This window comes from Amborella trichopoda, chromosome 4 (assembly GCF_054954075.1).
Source record: "Amborella trichopoda isolate Santa Cruz 75 chromosome 4, AtrichopodaSantaCruz75HAP2 v2.0, whole genome shotgun sequence".
NCBI classification, from domain to species: domain Eukaryota; kingdom Viridiplantae; phylum Streptophyta; class Magnoliopsida; order Amborellales; family Amborellaceae; genus Amborella; species Amborella trichopoda.
This window is the reverse complement of record NC_142339.1, coordinates 14,287,845-14,299,727: the sequence shown is the minus strand read 5'-3', so window position 1 is coordinate 14,299,727 and position 11,883 is coordinate 14,287,845. Positions and strand designations below refer to the sequence as shown.

Sequence of the window (11,883 nt, the reverse complement as noted above, 5' to 3'; positions counted from 1 at the left end):
TGCTCTGCCATATCATTCTATTGGAAAAATTTGTTTTGACACTTTCAAGCCAGTCAAGGAAGTCATTTGACTGTAGTCTCCCGCTAAAATCTGGAACATCAACCCTAATACTTTGTTCAGAGCCTTCAAGTGCTTGAATCTACCGATCCTCAAATGGTATAGGGTGTCTTGCCAGTAACCTATATGATCCAGACTATCTCTGTCTGAAGCATCCTCTGAATTCAAATTTGGTCAACATCTTAAACATTGGGGACGCAAGTGATCACCTTTGCTCACCCCATTGTTGGCACAATTTTGGGTGATGTCTCTGAACTGGTGCACCTCGGAAGCCACTGTGTCAAATCTCTGAAGAATAGCCGCCAAAGCTGCCATCATGGGTCTAACTCCGGTGTCTCGACCGCGACATCCTCTCACATGGTCACTTCCTCGCAACTCTTGTGCAGCCATCCTCGTGTTTCGAAAGAAACTGAATGCCATGGTGATGGAGGGAAAAAAATTTCTTATTCTTTAATTTTTTTCAACTTTAAAGGATGTATGTTATAGTTTGTTTTTAGGGCTTATTTCTAGGGTTTTTAGTTGTTTTTAAGGATTCTAGGGTTTTTATAGTTTGTTTATTTATTTCATTATTACTATTCACAAGTACTATTCACGAGTACTATTCATAGGTATTATTCACAGGAATAAAACTGTCATTATGAAATTTATACTTAAGTTAGGACCTTTTGGTCAATAGCTAATTATATGGATAAATGTTGTCTAAAATAATAATTTTTCAATATAAATAAGGGCATGGATGAGCCGGAGAGTCATGTTTATCTAAAATTTCTGGTGTCAAGGTACTTCTTGCTGATTTTTTTGTGTTTCTTCGAGTTTTTCTACATCAAGTATCAAAGCCCATGATCTTCATAGAAGTTATTATAGTAAGTATGGAAGTTACCGTAGCAATACACATATGGAGTTACTGTAGAACCACTTTCTTTGGTGCCCTAGGTCAACAACAAAGAGGGAAAGTTATAGTGGGGTCTAGGGTTTGTTGATTTTGGCTAAATTTTTCCTAAAACAATATAGATCTTACGGATTTCAGCAATTTTTGTTGATTATTTGCCTAGGATTTGTGATTTTGGCAAACCCATGGCCGCAAAAAGGGGTCTTAAAATGAGGATTTTCGTAGATCCACGTTGTGATTCCATAGATGACAGAATTGAGGAACTTAAGAGGTAAGTACAGCAGCTAGTCTGGTAGTTCGCGAGCCTCAATAAAGGGCAAAACGATGATCTTTTAGCCCAAGAGGATCTCGAGTACAAGCCTTTTCACTTTTGCTCTCCGCGTGTGGAGTCGAGTGATGAGGACAACGATTAGATACCTAGACGGTTCATCACTCTAGGATTTTCAATTTAAAGGATGATATTTTTTTTGACACAGATTGCATAAAAAATCAGTAAGTTGTAGACTGGGATTCACCACCAATATTCGATTTATACTCAGATGAACAACAAGATCATTCAGGAGATCCGATCTATGATAAGGATCACGATGATGGTGAAGATATTTTGGAAGAGGGTGAAGTTGTTGGTTTAATCGTTGATATCAAAGATGCACTTGTGGTATGTCCTAGAGTTGAGCCTGAGCAAATTCAGCAGGGTTACATGGTTGAAGTGATGCAATTTCAACAAGTTTATGTGATTCAAAATATTCTATCGACATACAGTGACCCTTTCCTCAATGCATAATCTTCGTGGTTTTATCAGTGTTGTAACCCGTAAGTCCTAGGTTCATGTTTACAATATTCGAGTTGAAGAATGTTGTCGAGTTAACGTCAATTTCATTTTTGCGCACTTCAAAACTCGAGGACGCATTTTCTCCAACCAAAGGAGAATGATAGGGAAGGGAAAAAATGTTCTTATTCTTTATTTTTGTTCAACTTTAAAGGATATAAATTATAGTTTGCTTTTAGGGCTTATTTTTAGGATTTTTAGTTTTTTTAGGGATTCTAGGGTTTTTATAATTTTTTTATTTATTTCATGAGAAAAGTTTATTCATGAATACTGTTCATGGGTACTATTCATAGGGGTAAAACTATCGTTATGAAATTTATACTTAAGTTAGGACCTGTTGGTCAAAAATTAATTGTATGAACAAATATTGTCTAAAAACAAAAAAATTTCAATATAAATTAGGGTATTGATGGGCTGGAGAGTTATTCATGTATTCCTCTTCAAGAAAAGAAAGATTTTGTCTTGTAAAAGAAGCCTAAGGCTTGAACCTTAGGTGGGAGAAAGCCTTAGGGTTTCTCCAAAATTGCTTGTGTCAAGGTGCTTCTTGCTGATTTTTCTATGTTTCTTTGAGTTTTCCTGCATCACATAGTGTGTGGAGAAAATCAATTGGCTCTGAATTGATGAAGCACAAAGTGTGGATGGACAAGATCGAAGAGAAAATAGGACTTGAAATTCAATAGATTCAATAAAAGCAAAGCTCAGAAGGCTTCAATGCAAAAAAATCTCTCTACAACGATAACATCAGCAACTACTTGCTAACCTCTTTACAAAGTTTTAAATAGCTACTCTTTTAAACCATAAGTTATACTAAAACACCAAACTACTCTTACTAATTAATAAATTCCAAACAATTCTCAAAAACTCCATAACACCCCTAAACAATATTTAAAATTTCAGAAATACCCCTATGAACACTAATTCATGAACAATACCCTTGAACAGTACTCGTGAATGGTAAAAAAATAAAATAAAAAAAACATGTACTGGAGTTGACATTAGCAAGACTGCATCGATACATATCTAAAATGATAGAAGTTTTAATGTAGTCTTAATTTCTTTCTCTTGATTGAAGTTGTATGAATGTAGGTGAAGAAGACTTGGTTGTTTTACTGAAATGTTCTTGACCCTACTTCCCTTTCTTGCAGTTGGTGTGCAATGCCCATACAATTTGTGACAGTGAACTGAGACCCTTGGGAACAGGGATATATCCTGTGATTTCTATCATAAACCCTACGTAATGATAACATTTGTTGTTTGACGATTGAAGAGGATAATATCTTTCTTTAGCTTTATAACCTCTTTTCGTGATTCTTTTATTTTGCTTGTTTCATTCAATAAAGCCATTGTTACCTCATTGGATATAGTTTTCTTGGCTGAATTACTTGCAGTTGCAGCTGCGCACCAAACTCGGTACTTCTATTTGAAGGAGAGTTAGCAGTAATTCGTGCTATGGAAGCTATAACTAAAGGTGCTGAGGTATGAGACTTTACGCATTTACTTTTATATGTTTGCATACCTTTAGTTTAGTGCATTATGTGCTGTATTATTTAACTGCTCTAGTTGCTCTTTGCCTAACTTTTTCATTTATAATTGTCTCATAAGGTCCTGATAAGTTACATTGAAATTGCTGGAAGCACTGAGACTCGGAGGAAGGCTCTCAAAGAGCAATACCTCTTCAATTGCACGTCTTTACGTTGCATTAAAGTGGTATAATTTTACCGTTCTTGTTGCTTGCACACTTTTATGGAAGTATACCATGATAAATGCAGCATGCAAGCGATATGCTGTATGTTACCTCAACTATCCATTGTTAAGATCTCTGCTGCTTGAAAGAGTAGAAGTTCATCTCTACAATTTGTTGTTTACAATGGATGGTTGTCAAGATGCTGAATGTAACCTCAACCATCCATTGTCAAGATGAACTGTACAATGCGTTGTCCTGACAATTTTCCTTATTCATGGATGGATGCAAATGACTTGTGGTTTCAATGTTGAAGGGCTCTGATGATGACTTGAAAGAGAGTGCCCTTTTGGAAGGTTTTAGATGCATAAATGACCAGTGTGATGGTTTTCTGCTACCAAATCCTGGTAGCTAATAAAAATGACTTATTAAAATGCTAGGCAGCTTCATTAAATATGGCTAAGCTTTTTTTCCCATGGTTGACATCTAGAACTTTTCCTGGTTATGTTATGATCCAGTGCAGATGGTAAGAATTTTACTTGTCAACGTTGTGGACTTCTTAAGAATGAGTGCAAGACAAGAAAGAGGAACGAAGAAGTGGAAGAGAAACTAGATTATGCTTCTAAATTCGTCTCCTCTGGAAGTATCCTTTTTGAAAGTTAATAGATTTATTAATCTCATTAATATAAGATACTACTATAACTTCCTATATTCTTTTTACGCTGAACTATCTGTTGCGATCTTCCAATTGATAAAATTGTTTGTTATTGTATTTGATAAGTATATCTTCCTGCTATATATATATATATACACACACGTGCATACACATACAGTGTTTCACTCGATAAAAGTCATTGTGCTGGAACTTTGAGTGAAGAGAATCAAGTGATGAGAATGAAAGCCAATATCATGCACTGGAATGTTTACCCCTCGACCAAATCAGAGTATTCTGAAGCGTGCAATTTGTATAGGATCATTGATGAACAACAAATGGAACTATACCATCCACTCTCATTTGGTTTGATGCGAACTGGGGAGACCCTTGTAATGGTACCAGTCCTTTATTGGTTATTCCTTTTATATCTTTTCATCAGTTATTAAGTAGTTAATATAATTTAACTATGAATTAAGCATAGCTCCAAATGGCAATGGCTTAGCTTCATTCATAAAAACATGGTCAATATCCATCTAACAGCTACAACATAAAAATATATTGATTTCTTGTACCTATAAACGAAAGAGAAGCTAGTCATTACTCCCTTGTGTGATTTATTTTATTGTCATTCTTGATTCTTGAATCAGTACTTAGTTATCAAAGAAAAAGAACTTATTTTTATAAATACTCATTTTTATTAATTCTTACAACTCATTTTAATTACTCATTGATTTATCATTTTTTGTATTATTCTCATTCTTGTTAGTGTGACGTAACCTTTTATTTTCTTGTTAGACTTAATAACTTACGTTAATTTTGATGTGCCCACAGATACTGATGGAGCTAAAGGACTGCGAAGAAACATTAAGATATTGCCAATTAACTATTCCTGTTTACCAAAGTATGTGGAGCTATGAAATTTCCTATGAATATTGTTGCTTATGAGTTTGACAAAGACTGCATGGTGATTTCGTGGAATGGATTGGGCTTGCTCTATTATATCCTAACAAGAACGATTCCGTTCCGTACTTTCAGTAAAGGGGTACCTTTCTATGTGGCACCACCCACATATAAAAACATATGTGACTTCTATTCTTAGCTATCCAATTCAAATTGACCGGTGGGATAGCTTCACAACATCACACCTAATGTGGCTAGTTTTAGGGTTTTTTTTTTTTGTCTTTTTTCTTGCAAGTCATTTTGAGATAATATTGTGGAGTTTCTCCTTCTCACTAGGGCACACGAAATAAAATGAGAAAAATATTTTCGACTATAAACAATGCCTGTAACTTATTGGGGCATTTTTGTCATTTTCTATTATCGAAATATTTTTATATTATTGTTATTATGTGCTCCCCAGTGAGGAGGGGAATGCTGCAAATTTTATCTTAAAATGATAATATAAAAAAAATTAAAAATCCAAATACTCTGAGCCATCAGATCATGATTAAACAATCAAAGATAACTTCTGACATTATGGCTGATGCTCTTCTGACCATTCATTCGGATTGGATGGCTGAGAATTGAACCCACGTATAAAGGCTTACCTTTGGAAAAGGGGGCTGTAGTGTACTCCCCCTTTCTTAGTAACTGAATCATTACCCATCATGTTAATACTTCTGCTTTAAAAATTATAGTGTGAATTGCATGGTTGGATGCAATTACAAAATAAATAGGGGTAGACACTAACCCCTTTCAAAAACTCATTATGCTTCTTTGTGGGTTTATGTATAGTCTTGCTTCAAAGTTTGTTGCATAAGTAATGCTATCTTTTTAATTGCTAATTTCCTTGTTTTGTTTGATTGTAGGGGCATATCCAGAATTCCATCCTCTTTTAGGACTGCAATATTATACATGTGGGAAACTTGAATGGTTAGTTTTTCGTAGTCAGTCCATCTGGCCGAGTCTACATTGCGAATTATGTTTGGAACTAACACTTTTGAGCCTAAAAAGGCAGAAATTCATGAAAAGCATCCAAGCTGAACTCCGCCAAATCTCCATTTTTTTTAAACAACCCAAAATGCCTAGATTTATCAATACTTCTCTATTTCGAGACACCTCCCAATTTGGGTAAATAACAAAATGAAATGTAAATGTGTGTTCATTAGTTATATCAAAAAAGGCTTGAAAATTTATGCTGTTGGACTTTAAGGTGGTCAAGAACTTTCTTTGTGCATTTGTCTATACATGTGTGCTGGTAGAAAAGTTTTCAAGACCGGGCCGAATCACCCTGTCTAACCAGTCGGATCACTGATCAGTGCCTTGATCGATCATGGCTAACAAAAAAATCTTTTGGGTTTTGATTGATTTGATTTTCTAAATAAAGTTGATAAATGTTTTCTGATATATTTCATATTTTTGAACTAATATTCTTTTCTTATGTCGAGATGAGAATGTTGAGATGGATGAGTGGCAAGATAAGAAAGAATAGAGTTCTGACCGAATATATTTGAGAGAACTTAGGGGTGGCTCCAATAGGCAACAAGATTAGGGAAAGTAGACTTAGGTGGACTGGGCATGTGCAGCGGATACCCAATCCAACATCGATTAGGAGGTGTGATTTTTTTCAAGTGGAACACTCTAAAAAGGTAAGGGAAAGGCCCAAAAGGACATGGATGGAAGTGGTGAGAATATGGGCATTTATAGTCATACTGAGGGTATGACCTTTGATAGAGTCGAATGGCATAACAAGATTCGTATAGCCGACCCCAAATGATTCGGATAAGGCTTTGATGATGATGATGATGATGGTTCTTAAGCTTCTTCTGCTTTTCTAAAATCTGGCCCAAATGGTCCAATCAGCAGTCAAATCGGTTTTGATTTGGACTACAGCCCTCACCGATTCGGCGGACTGCTCAATCTGATAACTATGGCTAGTATGGTCAATCGTTTAACAAATTGTGACACTTCCCCTATGGGAAATGCTATGGCTAGTAGTATGGTCAAACGTTTACCAAATTGTGACACTTCCCCTATGGGAAGCACTGTTTTAATTCCTAAAATAACTCAATTAAGACTAATTTTATTTGATTTTAAGTTGGTCCACTGAAAAAGTTGGGCGTACATGTAATGCTTGTAGTATGTTACTACTATGGTACGTATAATTCTGAAAGTCGGTAAACAATGGAAATGGTATATATAATTCTCAGAGTCTGTAAACAATCAAAATGGTATATATAATTCTCAAAGTTTGTAAACAATGGTAAGTGGAGATGACTGGTGCTTCCACACAAGTATGCGATTTTGTTCAAGAGGAAGAGCAGTTAATCTTCACCATCCATCATTGATTACGGATGGTAGAGATTATATGCATATTTTGTCTGATGAACATTTTCACGGATGTCTCCCATTTTTAGATGGTGAGTTTTCTATTTCCATGTGATATAAATGACAAGCTCTGATAGATACTTTCATGTGTGCATTTGCACGCATGCGAGCGTCTTATGTCCCATTTCCAGGTGAACTGGAATAAGTACAGTATTTCCCATTTCCATGTGATCTATGGTACATTAGGCCCATATAAAGGCCATTTGTTTTTTCTGACTTGCTCTTATGGAAGCTTGGTCGAAAAGATTGAAAAAAAATTAGTCATTCACAACCACTGATTAAGGATTCCTCAAAAGTTCAGGATTAGTATAGTAATCCTTTTCGGAATCAAGAAGCTTGATTTGGAAAGTTGAGAAATTATTTCCCATTTAGTAAGTTTGGGAAAATGGTGATTAGTGTACGTCTCTTTTATCTGTAAGAAAAGGAAGGAACAAACTGTCCTATGAATCAGTCAAATGAACTTGCTATTTTTGGGCTGTAAAATATACACCTTTTGGGTTCCTAGTTATCTAATATCATGACAAACAGAGTTGAAGCAGAATGCATGTTTTGTGAATCATCGAAATGAGTCAATATATCACCAACTCTAATTTTTTTTTGCAAATATTGTGCAAAAAGCTACCTATCAAAAAAAAAAAAAAATTGTGCTAAAAGCTTATGAAAATGCTAATTACAGCTAGTTTATATGACTAGTTACATTTCTTTATAAGGTCACAGAAACATCCTTTATTTCTTCCTGATACGTTTCATCATGTAAAGGTTTTTAGAAAAGACTCTGAATGCAGTGAAGTCCTTAACAAAGGCTGCGGATATACTCAAGGTTACACATGGTGCAACTACCCCTCTAGTAAGAGATCTTATGGGCCTGCTGGAGGAAGCACGAACTGAAACTGCTCAGGTAAGCCACATCAGTGACTTTGAACCCTAACTCAGTGTAGATGAAAGCTATTAAGCATGTGACCTGACAAGGCTTTTTATCCGACAGTACCAATACACGTTCGTGCGGTGTAGTATGAATGACACAATAGATGTGGTTTATATATGCTGCCACCGTTATGTATTTCTCAGGACTGCTGTGTCTGAAGCCCATATCATGTCGTGTGTAATATGCTGATATACAGGTTATGAGAAATTGTTCTATTTATATTTCCAGGAAAATGTATTTTAATCATATGAACTATTCAAGACCATCGTCAATTGGGTCATCACCATTCAACGAAATGTACCATAGTTGGGAGTAAGTGGGCATACCATGTGGTATGTCCTGTTCGTGTAGGTTCGACTTTCTTGCATGCCCATCTTGTTTATAGGATGGCGAAGGCGCAAATGCAGTGTTGTACTTTATGTATGTTTTGGTTCGAGGCATTATGGTTTTCTGACTTGAAAGGAAAATAAAGTATCATCATATTCATATTTGAAATTCAAAAGGATTTGTCGTGTTTACGTATGAATGAGAGCTTGTATCATATGCCCAACCATTCTATTCACTAGTTTTTCATGGTGGGAAAGGCATAGTAAGGAGGGCACTCATCTTTATAGTCTTCCTTCTCCAAAACTTCTCAAAATATCTCATCGAAGGTTGCGATTCCGATTCATAATACTGATTTCGCTATTTCGACTAGGAATCTTCAGGTATTCTGTTTCTGCGAAGTCTAGAACCTCAATTCTTTATTTTAGGAATCTGGATTTTAGTACTTATAAAATCTTGTTTTCCATATTTATTGATTATTGATTATGCAATTGATGAATTTCTATTCTATGCTTTTTGAAATTGCTTCTCACATTTTTGGAATTCTACTACTTCTGACCATGTTTTTTGTTTTTCGAGAAGTCATTTTTAGAAGTTTTCATGGCATCAAACTACTCGAGGTAGATACCTAATCTCAAACTACAAGCTGTAGTCATATTTTTTTTGCATAAATTGACCGATAGAAACCTAGCTGGTAGTCCATGTTCTCTCCTTATGTCTTTAAATATGTACTGTATTGATCCAATGGAGAGATTGTAACTCCAAGATGTTGGAAATAATATAAACGTGTATGTATGACATGTCGGTTAATATATGATGTTGAAGTATGTATTGTTTTCCTCTCAGTTCCCTCTCGAATATCATGATGTTGGTATCTCGATTCTATACATAAAGGAATCTGGATTCTATATTGGTCGATATTAAATAGGTTGCAAACTCGATTCTATAGAGCTAGAAATCAAATAGGTTGGAAACTCGGTTCTATAGAACTAGAAATCTTTATTCCATCTATGTAGGGATCTTAAATCTATTTTGGTTGAATCTCAATTTTTGTAAAATAAGGATCTAGTTTCCAACGACTCTTCTTGTATAGACATCGATTATGACAACATAAATCTTCTAGCCAGCCGCGATTTTGCAATTCCGATTCCCAAAAAAATTTGGTTTCGAAATCATTTCCAACAACTATTATTATCATTCAAGGGAAATTAATATCCCTCACTGAGCACACAAGGTGCTTTTTAGGAAGCCCCTAAGCATTAGTACATGTAAGTAGCCAACTTAGCACATGTAAGTAGCCTTCCTTGGGTAGTTTATTGAAATTTTAACGGTTCACAAGGAAGAGCTACAAGCCAACTTGATAATGGGGTTGGGGTTGTGGTGGTTCTGTCACCCAAGCTCCAATTGAATGTCACGGCCTCCATTCTCACTAACATTTTAAAAAAAAATCTTTCCAAAATGGATAGGCACTTATAATCCCCAATGATTAACCCCAAAAAAATAAAAAGCCAACCTAACAGAGGTTTGCCTCTTTTGGGATGCAAATATTAGTCTCTTGGATCCGAAACGAGAACCTTTCCTTACTGGATAGGAACACAGTTTGCGACTCGATAGGAACACAGTTTGCTACTGTGCAATTACATTCTTTTTTATCACCTTCGTTTTTGAGAACCTTTTCCATTGAGAATGCCAAATAAAGAGGTCATGGCTGAGGGCATTCCTTGCCTGCCCCTAGTTTTGGCATGGTGCGGCTTCATGGCCTGCCTAGGATGTAGGCCTTATTTGAATGCGTGCTGACCAAGCCCATTTGAACTCATAAGGTTCATAGTTTAATGCCTCAGAGGGCTACAATTTATTCGGCTACAAGGGCATGAAAGGTCAAGGCCAAGCCATTTGAAGACCCAGACTCATGAGATGGCTGCGTAAGCCAACTCAAAGCCATTATCTGAGTTGCATATGACCTATAAGTCCTTAGTGTGAGGGCGCATCGAGATGATACAAAACCTCAAAAGTGATTATCTTAAACTCCAAACTGGGTGCTATCGGATCAGGTGAATTAGATAATAGACATATGTTGACATTCCAGCCTTCCTTCTCCTTCCAAGGGCCTCATCAAAAGGGTTGTTGGCCATGTAGCGATGCTTCAAGGGTTCTTTTGGCAATAAGAAGCTTACCAACTATCTAGATTATGTATATATATATAAAAGATCTTGTCAGCCCATGGGCTAACAGCTATAGTATCCGCCAATGGCCCAAATTGAATTTGGGTTCATCTCATGATCACGACTTCATTTTGTATTTGAATTTTTATTTTTGTAATACAAATTCAAATCACTTGAAATTTTAGGCTTACATTCTACTCATCAAGGCACACGTAATAAAAATATATAAAATATAATTCGTAAAATATAAATTGACCAAAATTCCCTTGAAAAGTTTTGGGGGTATTTTGGTCAATTTACATTTTTAGAATTAATTTTTAAATATTTTTATTAGATTATATAAAAGACTATTTACCTTTGGTACAAGGAGAACATAATTATTTATAACCATCAGATGTGAAATATGATGGCTGGTGTGTCACAAAATTGGATAAATTTTCTTTTGAACTTTGAACCTAGTAAATAGAGTAAATGCCGCTGCCTTATTTCATATCCAATAGTTAAAATTAATTGTGACCTCCATATACCAAATATAAATGGTCTCATTGTATATTTTTCCTATATATACAGATGAAAATATATAAAAAAGGACCATTTATTTTCAGTATAAAGAGGTCACAATCACCCTAGTCCATCATATTTTAAATTGGGTGGTCCTACATATGTCATTGACTAGATCAAAGTTCAAAACAAAATATCAAACTTCGTGATGCACCCCATGCCTTTCAATTTGATATCCATGGCTAGGAGTGATTTTAACTTCCTTGTATTAATGGTAAATAGCAGGGAGTGACTTCTTGCAACAATTCTATTATAATACAAGGAAATAATCCTTAAAAACTAAGTTAGGGCAATTTGTTTGACTCTATACTCTTTTCATTTTAATGAACTACTATAGAAAAGCAAAATGTTAAAACACACCCAAAAAAGTCCTTTTTGAGCCCAATTAATATAGTCTGCCATTTTAGTGAGATGCTTAGATTTAGGATATGCAATGATTTTTCTTTCCTTTTGCAAATTTTTAGATAGATTAT

General features: G+C 35.4%; 1 protein-coding gene across 1 annotated transcript; it reads left to right on the top strand.

Annotated features, from left to right (window-relative positions):
* The first annotated feature begins 1,192 nt into the window (after positions 1-1,192).
* LOC110008004 (histone-lysine N-methyltransferase ASHR1-like) lies at positions 1,193-8,582 on the top strand. Its single transcript, XM_088864614.1, has 11 exons — positions 1,193-1,217; positions 1,486-1,604; positions 2,915-3,009; positions 3,170-3,251; positions 3,378-3,482; positions 3,773-3,863; positions 3,980-4,099; positions 4,334-4,506; positions 4,943-5,012; positions 5,920-5,997; positions 8,206-8,582. Exons 1-11 carry the CDS (start codon positions 1,193-1,195, stop codon positions 8,364-8,366), a joined length of 1,119 nt encoding a protein of 372 aa, XP_088720740.1. The 3' UTR covers positions 8,367-8,582.
* The last annotated feature ends 3,301 nt before the right edge of the window (positions 8,583-11,883 follow it).